We start from the raw sequence: 14,478 nt of genomic DNA, 5'->3' as shown, positions 1-14,478 counted from the left end.
AAAAAAAAAAAAAAAAAAAAAAAAAAAAAAAAAAAAAAAAAAAAAAAAAAAAAAAACAAATTACAGTGAGGAAAAACTCAGAAGAAGAACTAAATTTTGTTCCTTGATTACTAGCAAGGAAACAAACCTCCTCCTGCCTCATCTCCAGAAAAGCTTCTTAGATCAAACCCAGGAAGGAAGAGAGTAACACACAAAAAATTACAAAGACAAAGGCCAAAGCCTGATGGAGCTGCGATGTTAAAGAAACTCGTATACTGAGAATACAACTCAAACCATTTATAATTCATTTATAATTCAGGTGTGATTACATTATCCTGTGCTTAAAATTCAGCTTCAAATTGTGTCTTTTACTACCATTTTTTAAACAAGATGCCACTAATGTATGGCCAACCTTAGCAAAGTAAGACTGAAAAAAAAAGTGAAACAAAAAATCAAACCTCTGTAGTCCCACACAGACCAGAGAATGCCTAGAGAGGGGCCAGCCTGAGCTACAATAGGCTCCATGTTAGACCAAGCAAGCTACAGAATAATAACAATGTCACCAAAAAACCAAAACCCCACTTTTGCCAGCATATCTACAGGACTGTGGTTAGTGTGTAAATGCCAAGAGTTCACTTCCACAGTAGTAAATCACTGATTCTGTTTTAAAAAGGCATTTCTGAGGTTGGAGAGGTGGCTCCGTGGTTAAGAGCACAGACTGTTTTTCCAAAAGGCTCAAATTCAGTTCCCAGCACACACAACAGGTGGTGCATAACCACCCTAACTCCAGCTCCAGGGACCTCATACCTTTTTCTGGTCTCCGAGGCCACTCGTGTACACACACATAGGCACAGACATACAAAAATTAAATCTTTCTACCCTAAAGCAAACTCCATTTAGGGCAGTAGCTCCTAGTGTCACACTGAGCTTCTAACGGATTGGTATATTTTTAATATTTTTATGTCCAGGTATGTGTGTCTGGAACATGACCAGAGGACACTGCATCCTCTGGAGGAGTTAAGAAAGGCTGTGAGCTAGTGCTGGTGCTGGGAACCGAACCTGGGTCCTCTGCAAAAGTAGCCTATGGTCTCACTGTAATGTAGAATTCTAAAGTAACTCTAAAGCCATTTCTGACAACTCTGAGGCCTCTCAGCAGTAGTGCCCCCCTCCTGTGGGAACCAGGAATCTAACAATTACCTACACATGTCCTGAAATGTTGGGAACATTCCATTTCCCTGAGTCTTTGTGAATGTTCTCCAGAAATTGGGGCAAGATAACCTTTAAGATGTTGACTCAGTTCCTGATGTATGTGCCAGGTAGGAGGCCTCCTGGAGACTTCATTTGACTCAGCCCCTGGGAAAGGGATCAAAGTGACCCTCAGATTGATGGAGGAAGGTAATTGATTAATTATAATAAACCAACTGCTTGGCCTCATAGCTTAGAACATAGGTGAGTGGAATAAACAGAATAGGATGCTGGGCGGAAGAGGAAGTGAGGTCAGACTCTGCTCTGCTCCCGGAGAGACCCAACAGCTCTGCTCTCTGGAGCAGAGACACCAGGATGGACGGAGGCTAGACTCTTCCTTGGGGTGCTTACACACATCATTAGAAATGGGCTAGTCCAGGTGCGAGAATTAGCCTGTAAGGGTTAGAGTTCATGGGCCAAGCAGTTCTTAAATGAATACAGTTTGTGTGTTGTTGTTTCGGGCATAAGCTAGCCAAGCGGCCGGGGTGTTGGGGACGCAGCCCCGCCGCTTCCTATTTCAGCATCAGATGTTTCCTCTTACCTGGCAACTGCTCTCCAGCCAATTATTGGTAATAGCCCTTTTGAATAAGCCAATCATAATAGTCAAAGAACAACCCCCAGACACCCCCTTGCTTCTGTGGCTTTTTCCTTTAAAAGTAGCCTGTACCAGCTATTCGGGGTCTTTCTGGCCTCTCTAATGCTGAAAGACCCCTCTCACGACAGAATTAATAAAATCTTCATTCTTTTACATCAGCTGTGGTGTGAGAGATGGTCTCTTAGGGCGACTCCTCCTCGGTGATTGGACTCTAGGGTCCAACATCACCACTGTGCTCTCTCCAGCCTCAGAAATTCTAAGAGTTTCAAACAAAATCCTGGTACCGTGCTATTAATTAAATCTTCAATATTCAATGCAGGTATCAGTGTGCCACGCATGGAAGCTAGGGTGACAGCGAGGTACATGGGTGTGCATGCCTGCACTTCCAGGTGTTCGGAAGGCCAAGGCAAGAGGAGAGCGAAAGCCCAGGATTCAAGGCCAACCTTCATAGCAAAGGAACAGCTTTCTCTCCAACAAAACAACTGTTGGAGCCAGAAACGGCTCAGTGGTTAAGAGCATTGGCTGCTCTTGTAGAGGATCCAGGTTTGAATCCCAGCACCCACATGGAGGCTCGCAGACAAGCTGTGAGAGCTGATGCCTCTTCTTACCCTCACAGGCTACCCCAAGCATGTGGTGCACATGCATACACTCAGGCATACACACATGTGGAGATAGAAATTTTGGTTTTTGGTTTTCGAGACAGGGTTTCTCTTCGTAAAAGTCCTGGCTGTCCTGGATCTCGCTGTGTAGAAATATGTATTAAAGCAACTGTACTTTGTAAAAGACCCCTAGTCTGAGCACTTGCCACAGTTCTGTTTGGAGCATGCCAACAGGGCTTCAGATAGCAAAGGCAGAAACTGGGCATGGTGGCGCATGCCTTTGGTCCCAGCACTTGGGAGGCAGAAGCAGGAGGACCTTTGTGAGTTCAGGGCTGATATAGTTAGACATCCCCCAACAAAAAGACCTGTGGGATGGAGGGATGGTTCAGTGATTAACAGTACTCACTGGCTTCTCTTGTAAAGGACCCAGGTTTAATTCCCAGCACCCACATGATGGCTCACAATGACCATCTGTGACTTTAGTTCTAGAGGATCCAATGCCTTCCAGCCTCTGCAGGACCACACACACACACGGTACATAGAGATGTACAGGCAAAATACCCATACACACAAAATAATAAAATTAAACTGACCAAACGAAGACCTAAAAGTGATTAGGTTTAAGGGAAGTGAAATCTGCCTGGCGCTGTTAGCACTGGGCACACCTTCAAAACCAAGTGGCACCATCATGCACGGCCTACATCTTAGTCCTGGTTCTTGAGGTCAGAGGGCGACACACCCAAGACAGGCATAGTGGGATATTATTTGTGTTTTAATAAAGCAAGCTTGCCTGAAGATCAGAGGGCAAAGCAGTCTTACAGACCAGGGAATGGTGGCACAACTTTAATCCCAGGACTCTGGAGACAGAGGCAGGCAGATCTCTGTGAGTTCAATGCCATCCTGGTCTACACAAGATTAAATCTGTCTAAAAAGAGAGACAGTTCACATAAAGGTGATCCCTGTACTTGTGATCACACTTTTAATCCCAGCACTAAGGAGCTGGAGACAGGAGCGATATAGCTGGGAAGAGAGGGGAATATAAAGGGGAAGAGACAGAACTCAGTGGTGTGGAGTTAGACAGATTCTCACAACTTCAGTCTGAAGATTTGGTAGAGGTAAAAGGTCTCTCTGGTGGCTGGCTACTTTGCTTTTCTGATCTTCAGGTTGAACCCACTGTCTCTAGGTTTTTATTATCCGTGCAACAGACAGATGTAAGAGAACACCTACATGAGGGCATTAGGTAAAACTCTGTTTAAGTTCCTGAGAGTTATTTCTACAACCATCTATTTCTGAAGTGAAAAATCTTTTTAGATTTACTTACGTGTATGAATGCTTTGCATGTATGTATGTGCATGCCTGGTGCCCACAGAGGTCAGAAAGGGGTGTCAGGTCTCTTGGAACAGGAATTGCGGATGGTGTTACTATGTCCAAGTTTCTGGTCCCCAGATAAATTCACAGAGCTGGATTTCCAGTGCAAATTACAAGAGGGTTTTTAATAATATTCAAGCTTAAGTTTGGACCAACATCTCTCCAGCACCCCAGCAGGTGGGTGCAGAAAGTGCGGCAGGGAGTCCTGGAGGGAGAACTTTTATTTATTTATTTATTTTTATTTTTTTAATTTTATTTATTTATTTTGGTTTTTCGAGACAGGGTTTCTCTGTGGCTTTGGAGCCTGTCCTGGAACTAGCTCTGTAGACCAGGCTGGTCTCGAACTCACAGAGATCCGACTGCCTCTGCCTCCCGAGTGCTGGGATTAAAGGCATGTGCCACCATCGCCCGGCGAGGGAGAACTTTTAAATGCTGTGATCAGGGAAGTTCATGCCCTGTCGTCTTGGGATTGGGTAAGGAGGGCATAGGGTAAAGTAGTTCTGTAGAACTTTAAGACAACTCTGAGGCCTCTCAGCAGTAGTGCTCCCCCTCCCCTGGGAACCAAGGACCTAACAACTATACATGCACGTGCTGAACTACTGGGAACTTTCCATCTCCCTGAGTCCTTGTGAGTGTTCTCCAAATAGAGCTGCGTTCCTGGAATAGGGACGAGATAACACACAGATGCCCACAGATGTTTTGACTCAGTCCCTGGGAAAGGGGCAAAGTAATCCTCAGATGTTTCCTCTTACCTCACCTGATCTGGCAATTACTCTCCAGCCAATTATTGGTAATAGCCCTTTGAATAAGCCAATCATAATAAAGAACACCCTCCAGACTCCCCCCTTATTTCTGTGGCTTTTTGCTTTAAAACTAGCCTGTACCAGCTATTTGGGGTCTTTCTTTCTGGCTTCTTGAATGCTGAAAGACCTTCTCACGACAGAATTAATAAAATCCTCATCAACCGTGGTGTGAGGGATGGTCTCTTGGGGCGACTCCTCCTCAGTGATTGGACTCCAGGGTCCAACAGTTTCTGAACCCATTGGTCAATTTGGGGGCCTGAAAACCTAACAAAGAGCCTTTAATAACAGACAAGGTATCTTCAAGGACAGGATGCCTCCCAAGAGCATCTGGACCCTTTTAAATTTTATGACCCTGCTCCCTATCTTCTTAACTGGCCATTTTTAGGGCATCTGTTCAAATGTCTGCTACGGCAGCACGTTTCTGGAGCTGAGGTCGCCCACCCCCAGCTCATTATGTGGCTAAAGATGAAGCCCCCTCTTTAAAAGGGAGTTTGCAAGTCAGGTCCTCACAGTGTGAGCCGCCATGTGAATGCTGGGAACCCAACCTGGGTTCTTTGCAAACAGCAACAAGTGCCCTTCACTGCGGAGACAATTCTAACCCTAGTGACTTTAATAGATACTGAGGACAGCTTAGCGGTTACCCCTCCCCCAGACCATGACATTGCTGTAAAAATCGACCAAGGAGGCTGTGCACTGAGAAACCAGCAAAGCCCGACACACAAGCGCAAATCCTGCTGGAGGTGGACTGTGGGCTGAGGGCCTGTGCACGAGGCTCAGAGCCCAGCCTCAGCTAGCATTCACCTGCTCATCTGCCCCTTCACACGTTACTCATTCTGTAAGAGCAGGGATGGGCAGAAGTCACGGGTGGAGAGGGCTGTCGGGATGTGAAGAAAGTCTGGGGTTCACCACCAGAGATGAGGGACATAAACGCCAGTCCTAAGGAGGGCTCAGGAAGGAAGCCCGCCCTAGAGTCCTGAATATAAAATGAGCTCTGGATACTACTGCATCCTGGCACTAAGCAGAAGTACATGAAGGATGCTGACAGAATTACACACTTTGCTGACACTGGAGAGGCTACAGGCCTTTCTTATGCACAAAGCTTCTGAATGCCCATTATCCAATCCAGTCCAATCAGGAGCATTTCTGTTTCCCAGACGGAAATACGGAGGCCTAAGGGAGAAGACAACCAAATGTTGTGTGAAAATAAAGCTTACTTCGAGTCAAAGGGCAGAGGTAGCTGCTAGCTGACCAAATCATCCACAGAAGTTCTGCGGGACTGAGGACAGATAGGACAGGAAGGCAGGCAGGGCGGGGAGGGCTCTCAGCCCCTCTGGAGAAAGGCACGGAGCAGGTAGGTCAGGACCGGGGGCTCCTCTGCTTCTCCTAGTCTTCAGGTTCTTACCCCAATGTCTGACTCCTGGGTTTCTATTGGTGAGGAATAATCAGATTAACACTTCACCCAAGCACTGTCTACACCCTGTCACAGATGGCCAGAGCTGTTGCTCCATTCTCAAGGAGGAAACAGGGGATGGGACAAGGCTGGTACCTCACTATTAGCCCTGGTTGGACAGGAACTCTTTTTTTTTTTTTTTTAAAAAAAAAACAGGACATTTTTATTTCATAAATAAATTCTAATCCAGTTTCCCAATCACGCAGTCTCATTCCCCTATTTCCTGGTTTAAGACTGTTTCCTGCATGGTTTGTCTCCTCAGTCACGGTCCAGAGGACTCTGAGAAGCCGTAGGAATATGCAGGCGCAGACTCGAAGCCCAGCTTCATCTCCAACGTCGTGGAACGGGACTGTACATCACGGGGCAGGAACTCTCTTTATAGACCAGTCTGAACTCGAAGAGATCCCTCTGCCTCAACCTCTGCTCCATTCCACCTGACTCACTGAGCGCAGCTAACAGTTACACATGCAGGGCTCACTCCCTGAAATGTGTTCATATTGGGTTGTGTGTTGAAATAGAAGTGGCGGCGGGGCTGTGTCCTCAACACCCCGGCCACTTGGCTAACTCATGCCCGAAATAACAACACACAAACTGTATTCATTTAAGAACTGCTTGGCCCGTGAACTCCAACCCTTACAGGCTAATTCTCGCACCTGGACTAGCCCATTTCTAATAATGTGTGTGTGTAAGCACCCCAAGGTGCGCTTACCGGGAAGATTCTAGCCTACATCCATCCTAGGTTGGAGGAGCTTCATTGCGTGCATCTGCCTGGGATGGCATGGCGTCTCTGCTCTAGCAGAGCTGTCGGGTCTGTCCGGGATCAGAGCAGAGTCTGACCTCACTTCCTCTTCCGCCCAGCATCCTATTCTGTTTCCTCCTCCCATCTATCTTTTAACCTATCAGGGCCAAGGAGTTCCTTTATTGTTCAGCCAATGAAATCAACAGATTGATATATGACACTCCCACATCAGTTGTGTAGCTAGATAATCCCATCCGCTGCTTCAAATTTAGCAAAACTAAACCCCAAACACCTGCCTGAGATTCCACTCTCCTTTCCACCCAAGGGAGAGCCGAGGAGCCTGCACTTACTACTCTTGCCGTTCATGACCATCAGCCCTAAAAGGCTGGGGGATGCTGACTGTGCCAGGTTCAGCCCACGCGTGGCTGAAGCACCAACTAAATGGTGTCACAGAAAGACACATCTGCGCAAACCTGTTAGGTAATTAAGTGAAATCTAATTGCCATGATGCTTCTAAGAATCAAGGCCTTGCGCTGCTAGAGGACATCACACAACCTATGGAGAAATGTTGAATGCTTCTTGAGTAAATGACCATCTGCTGGGGTCATGTGCGTGTGCGGGTGTGTGTGCAAGTGTGTATGTGTGTGTGTGTGTGCACGTGCACGTGAGCCTACGTGTGTGCATGCATGTGTATGGCTGGGACCTAGGGCTTCATGCTGCTAGAGAAGCAGTCTACCACTAAGCTACATAATACAACCCACAAGTAAATGTTGCCTAAGTAAATGACCTAAGGGGACTTTTTCTGGCTCTAATAATCCTATGAGAAGCTCAGAAAGAAAATTAAGTTAAATTACTTTCACAAAGTGACTACCATGGCCGCCAACCACACCTCCTTCGTTCCCAAGGAAACCCCGGCAGAGGACAATACACAGGTGCTGAGCTGGGAGTCTGTAGATGCCCAGTCCCAACTCCACCAGTTTAGGAATGGGGGGGTGCTGACTCTTAGGAGCATTTTAGGGATTTAGAAGACCGCTGTGTGAGTGTTGACTGCACCTTACACCTGAGAGAAAGCTCTGCTTCCATCCTTGGAGGGGAGAGGAGTCCCAAGCAGGATGCCACCATGTGAGGAGGCGTCTCAGCCTCAGAAGCACAGATGCCAGTGAGCTCTTCCCTAAAGGGACCTCCCAGAAGTGGCCTCACTGAACACACTATAAGATGAGCTTCTGACTTTTGAGGTACTCCCACCTAAATTGCTGCCAGCCTGTCCTCTTAGAGTGACCGGGTTCGAGAGCTAAAACGAGGATACCTTTTTGTTGGACCCTAGAGTCTAGTCACCGAGGAGGAGTCACCCCAAGAGACCATCTCTCATACCACAGCTGATGTAAATAAAAGCATGAGGATTTTATTAATTCTGTCATGACAGGGTCCTTCAGCATTAGAGGCCAGAAAGACCCCGAATAGCTGGTACAGGCTACTTTTAAAGGAAAAAAAAAAACACAGAAGCAAAAGGGGTGTCTGGGGGTTGTTCTTTGACTATTATGATTGGCTTATTCAAAAGGGCTGTTACCAATAATCAGCTGGAGAGCCATTACCAGATCAGATGAGAGGTAAGGGGCAACATCTGAGGGTCACTTTGCCCCTTTCCCAGGGCCTGAGTCAAAACATCGGTAACTGAGTCAACACCTAAGGCTTATCTTGCCCCTATTCAGGGAGATGGAAAGTTCCCAATATCTCAGTACTGCATGTGTAGCTGTTAGATCCTTGATTCCCAGGGGGAGGGGAGCACTACTGCTGAGACTGAGGGCTCAGAATTCTCTTCAGAATTGTCTTAAAGTTTTACATTTTGGGGCTGGAGAGATGGCTTAGAAGTTAAGAGCACCGATTGTTCTTCTAGACACCCTGAGTTCAATTCCCAGCAACCACATGGTGGCTCACAATCATCTGTAATAAAATCTGGTGCCCTTTTCTGGCCTGCAGGCACACATGCAGACAGAATACTGTAAACAAAATAAATAAATAAATCTTTAAGTTTTACATTTTGATCTCTCTCCTGGTATTAAACTTTTCAAACCTCACACTGCCTCAGTCACCCAAATGCTGAGATGACAGGCGATTACATTCAATCCAGCTTTTTATTTTCCAATTTGCCATATCATTATAGATTAAAAGTCCCTTAAATAGCGATCTTATCATTTCTGCCTGAGTCCTATAAGCAGATCCACGTCCTTTGTTTATATCCTGGGACTGGGCTAGAGATGGCTCAGTGGTTACTGAGCACTGGCTGCTCTTCCAGTGGACCTGGGTTTGATTCTTAGCACCCACTGAGCAGCTAGCAAGTATAACTTCAGTTCCAGGGGCTCTAATGCTCTCTTCTGGTATTTCAGGCACTATGTGCACTTGGTGCACTGTTGCAGGAGGTCCTTCCGTTCCTCCAGCCAATAGCCGCTGAGATACCAGCCCATTGGGGCGTGGTCTCTCTCTTTAAAAAAGCGGTGTCTTCCCTCCTTGTTCTCTCTTACTCCTTCCTGATTGCCCAGAGGGCTGTTGTCTGGGACGGTGATCTGTAAGTTTTTTTCCCCTTTAAATAAATACCACCTTATTAATCATAATTCCAAACTGCTGTGGGATTGTTTGTGACTTACGCCTTCAGTGCACAGACTTACACGCAGGCAAACACCAGTAAACAAAAATAATCTTAAAACAATAATCAAAAACCCCCAAGGACCTGTCCTACTAGTGCTGGGCCCGGTACCACAACATGGAGGCTTTCCCTGTTTGTGACCTCTGCAATCGATGCCTCCCCCACAGCAAACCCTAGTGTGTATTTAACAATCCTACAAACACTTCCTGAGCAGAAGGCTCAGAGCAAAGTACTCATACTGAAATGGGCCTTTGACCCTAGTCACACAAGGACAGCTGCCAGAGTCATTCTCAATAGCTTCCAAGTTACTTCTATGCTTGTGTGCAGAAGTCTCTATGTTATTAAAATGATTTGGGATTTGGGGTACCAAGGATCAAATATGCAATCTTTAACAGGCTAATCAAGCTCTTGACCACGGATCTATACCTCCAGGGCTACAGCTAATGACTCTTCATGACAATCTGTCCTGAAGCCTAAACTTAACACTTTTGTTTGTCTTCTTTTGGTACTTTGAGAAAGGGCCTCATTTAGCCCAAATTGGCTGTCAAACGTCAAACATGCTGACAGCCAATGCTGACCTTGGACTCCTAATCCTCCTGCCCCTTCTCAGGTTCTGGTATTTCAGGTGTTTGCATACACTTCTGGCTAAACTTAAATGACTTTCTAGCCAGGTGTGCTGGCAGGCACCTCAAGGCAGAGAGGGAAATTTCTTGAGTTCAAGGCTAGCCTGGTCTACAGAGGGAGTTCTAGGGCAGCCAGGGCCACACAGAAAACCCTGTACCAGAAGCAACGACAACAATCTGAGCACATAACATAGCACACTTTATTTGTTTTTAGGACAGGGTCTCACTATGCATCCCTTGACAGCCTGGAAAGTCACTGTGTAGAGCAGCCTGGCCTTGAACTTGTGAAGTCCCTCCGCCTCTGGAGTGCTGGATTAAAGGTGGCTCCCCACGCCCTGCACATTATTTCACTGGGAAACAAACCAGCTCTAGAGCCGCTGGTCGCACATCTTTGAAGAAGTCATCCTCACTTCAGCCATTCTTTCCTCTTCTTTTCCAGGTGAAGCCTTGCAATGTAACCCAGGCTAGCCTCGGCCTCTGCCTTGAAGTGTTGGGTGTTAGGTGTGCTCCCCGGCCAGGGTCACTGTGCACTCTGCATCTGTCACCAGTGGGGAGTGTCAGCGTGAATGTCCAGGGAGTCTGGCGGGAGAGCACTCCAACGCCACGGCTCTGCTTCTACTACAGCACTCCTCTCTAAAATACACCAGCCGTGCAGAAAATATTCTGTTTTTCGAAGATAGGGTTTCTGTTTAACCCTGGCTGTCCTGGAACTTGCTCTGTAGACCAGGCTGGCCCCAAACCTAGAGTTCCATATGGCTCTGCCTCCCAAGTGCTGGGATTAAAGGCGTTTGCCACCACCGCACCACCGCCTGGCTTTTTCTAACAGATCATCTAAACCACATCCGAAGCATTCTCTTGGTCACATGGTGTGTTAGGAATTCTGGTCACTCAAATTCCTTAAATTCTGCTCAAATACTGGGGACTTGTCTTTCTCCCCTAGATTAGTGAGGTTGGGCTATTCTACCCGGAACACTTAAATCTAATTTCTGATTAGAATCCTGTCAGCTCATCTGGATTATTACAGTGGATTATTCAGTTATTCTCCTTCCTGTTATACTAAACTATATACATCTATCTTTTCGGTGTTGTGGTTTTTTTTTTTTTGAGAAGGGTTTCTCTGTAGCCCTGGCCTGGCTGTCCTGGAACTTGCTCTGTAGACCAGGATGGCTCAAATTCACAGATATTCACCTGCCTCTGCTTCCCGAGTCCTGGGACTAAAGGCATGTGCCACCACTGCCCAGCAAGTCTTGCTTTTGAATGAGGCTTTTCCTATGTAGTCCAGGTTAGCCTTCAGTTTGCAGTTCTGTTGCCTCGGCTTCCCTAGAGCTAAGATTACAGGCACATGTCACCATGCCTGGCTCCATAAGCCTCAGCTGCTGCCATTCTGACTCAGGAGCACTGCTGTAGCAAGGACAAAGGGACAGTATTCTTCTTTGTTCTTTTTGTTGTTGGGTTTGTTTTTTTATTTTGTTTTGTTTTTCGAGACAGGGTTTCTCTGTAGTTTTGGAGCCTGTCCTGGAACTCACATTACAGACCAGGCTGGCCTCAAACTCACAGAAATCCACTTGCCTCTGCCTCCCAAGAGCTGGGATTAAAGGCATGTGCCACCACTGCCCGGCCCTATCCTTGTTCTTTTAAGATGAACTCTTTAAGTCGGGCGGTGGTGGCACACGCCTTTAATCCCAGCACTTGGGAGGTAGAGGCAGGTGGGTCTCTGTGAGTTTGAGGCCAGCCTGGTCTACAAGAGCCAGGATAGGCTCCAAAGCTACAGAGAAACCCTGTCTCAAATAATAATAATAATAATAATAATAATAATAATAATAATAATACTTGGGCAAAAACACCCTTCCTACCTTTCAAGTAACTGAAGCTACAGGGGCTTATGACTTCTCAATGCCTAGTGTGTGTATGTGTGTATCTTTCATTGTTCAGATGCAAGAGATGGATCCCAGGGCCTTGTGCATAATAGACAATCACTAACCACTGTACTACATCCCAATCAACAAAACAAGCTTTTAAAAATCAAGTTCTATCCAATGGGTATGGTGGCAAAGGCCTCTAACCTTGGCATGTATGAAGTAGAGGCAGGAGGATTCATACAAGTCTGGAGTCAGCTTGTTCGACATAGCAAGTTCTAGGCCAGTGTGAGAGAGAGAGAGATGCTGTTTCAAAAATAATAATAATAAATTAGACAAAATATATTATCAAAGTAACTCTGCTGAAGAACAAAAGGGCTCGGAGCACTGGCTAGGCCGGACCTAAGAAGCAACGGATGGAGGTGGGGAAGGGGTGGAACAGGACACTGTAAGGCTATAGACAGCCTGGTCATAAAACACCAACAAGGGGCAGGCATTAGTGGTGCACACCTTTAATGCCAGCACTGGGGAGGCAGAGGCAGAGGCAGGCAGATCTCTGTGAGTTTAGGCCAGCTGGGACTACAGAGCTAGTTCCACAGCTAGGGCTACATGGAGAAACTTTGTCTTGGAAAAAACCCAAAAAACGGTCCCGGGAAAGAATGCCGGGAGGAATGCTGTAAGGGGGGGCAAGGGAACAAGTCATGGCTTACGTGCCAGCCTGGGCTATCTGAGAAGGAATGACCCACAAGAGAGGTCCCAGGCTCCCTGGAGAGCTGGCTTCTCCAAGCTGATGCAGCAGGAGCAGAGACAGTGGCAGTCAACTGATCACAGCTAGACGCTACCTATAAACTCAAGAGAACAAAAGCTTCTTGAGTTTGTAAACCTGCACTTGTAAATACGGAACAGAGCTCAGTGCGCCCTTCCGTGAGTCCTTCAGCGACACACTCACTATGGTCTTCGTGTGTTTAACGGAACCAGTGCTGTTACACAGGAGCGTACCCCATGCCATTCTCCACAGCAGGGCACTGCGACAGCGGGCTTCTGAGGACATGAGGGGGTGCTGCGGCAGCCGTGCGCCTCAGGGGCGGAGAAGGAGCTTACTGAGGATTGTGTCATAGTAAGGACAGAATACCATCTTGTTATAGTTGACCAGGCGCACAAATTTCACTGCAATTTCTTCCAGCTCTTTCTGAATGGGACCCAAGCCCCCTGGCACCGTAGGCAGTAGCTTCTGATGACCAGAGGCAAGGTATGTCTCCAAGAAGGTCAAAATTCGGGACTCTGTGGTGGAAAGAAGAGTGATCAGGGGTTAGACAAGTCTGACTAGGTTTCAGTTAACTGACTCCTAGGGGTCACCTCCTAGGGGCGGTCTTTCCAGTCACCCCTAGATCAGATCTGCAGAACTTTGCATTTCAGTGGGAAGAACACATAAGCACACAGGGATTTGCTGAAGGAGGCAATTGTGTCTCACTATCACAAAACTCTGAGTTATATTAAAGGCCATTTTCTACAGCTCTTTGAAGAGGTTGAAGATTATCTATCTATACTGAGTATAATCTCTATATATCTAAAGAACCTGATTAGTCTAATTATAAATGACAAACTTAGATGACTATTAATCTATATAATTCTCAATATCTATCTAACTTAAAGACTAAGACAATAAACGACTGTGTAACAAATGAGGATAATGACCTCCAAATATAAACAATGTACAAATATACATTGCAATATGGTAAATATATCAATACACAAACATTATATAAGTATCTTAATCAGAGGTAGAAATGTACACTGCAATATGGTAAATATATACAATATATATATCAATACAATATATGTCAATACATAAAAAATATTTTAAACAGAGGTAGAAACATGCATGCATACAATAGTCAATATAATTTAACTTTGTATCAATATACAAGAATCGATATCAATATATTTGTCTAAAAACAGTAACTCACAATTATAAATCTATTATCCCATCAAGACCTTGCAGCCCCATGGTAGAGTGCATGACCCTGGGCTCAATTTCCATAGCCGAGAAGGTCAGAAGGAAAGAGGAGGAAGAGAAAGGATAGAGGGATGAGTCCTGCCCCACTAACTCCCGCTGTCTTCAGCTCAGCACTGCTTCCTTCTGTGTGTGCCTCTGTCTCTGTCTCTCTTTCTCTCCTCAAGACGGGGTTTCTCAGTGCAGTCCTGGATGTCCTGGGGCTCTCTGTATGAAGCTAGCCTCAAACTCAGACCACATGCCTCTGCTCCCCAGTGCTAGGATTAAAGGTGCACCATCAACCCTGGCCATTTCTCGGTTAATGATTAACATGGATACCCCAGAAAACTGTGGTTGCTGCCTCTCTGAGAGGTAGTCTTTGGCTGTATAAGAAAACAGGCTGAGCAAGCCATGTAGCACAAGCCAGTAAACAGCATTCCTCCATGGCTCTTGTTTTAGTTCCTGCCTCTAAGTCCCTGCCCCGAGTTTCTGTCCTGCCTTCCCTCAGTGATGGAGTGGGATCTGACAATTCTAAGATAAACTAAATCCTCTTCTTCCCCAAGAGGCTTTTGGTCATGGTATTCATC

The 14,478-nt window shown here is 46.2% G+C and overlaps 1 protein-coding gene and 1 non-coding gene across 8 annotated transcripts in view; both read right to left on the bottom strand.

Annotated features, from left to right (window-relative positions):
* Positions 1-6,271: 6,271 nt before the first annotated feature.
* Positions 6,272-6,462, bottom strand: LOC126504725 (small nucleolar RNA SNORA73 family). The gene has a single exon (XR_007592697.1). It is a non-coding gene; the product is annotated as a small nucleolar RNA SNORA73 family (small nucleolar RNA).
* Positions 6,463-10,220: 3,758 nt separating this feature from the next.
* Tcp11l1 (t-complex 11 like 1) overlaps positions 10,221-14,478 on the bottom strand; it is a 39,176-nt gene continuing 34,918 nt past the window's right edge. For all 7 annotated transcript variants that reach the window (XM_050147007.1, XM_050147005.1, XM_050147010.1 and 4 more), the window contains one exon: positions 10,221-13,179. In XM_050147007.1, coding sequence (XP_050002964.1) covers positions 12,977-13,179 — 203 coding nt within the window. In that variant the 3' untranslated portion in view covers positions 10,221-12,976. The remainder of the gene's footprint in view (positions 13,180-14,478) is intronic.

The sequence above is a fragment of the Alexandromys fortis genome, unplaced genomic scaffold (genome assembly GCF_014885135.2).
Source record: "Alexandromys fortis isolate MF-2015 unplaced genomic scaffold, M_Fortis_MF-2015_v1.1 scaffold_12, whole genome shotgun sequence".
NCBI classification, from domain to species: domain Eukaryota; kingdom Metazoa; phylum Chordata; class Mammalia; order Rodentia; family Cricetidae; genus Alexandromys; species Alexandromys fortis.
Note: the sequence above shows the minus strand (reverse complement) of the source record. Positions and strands in the feature narration are given on the sequence as shown.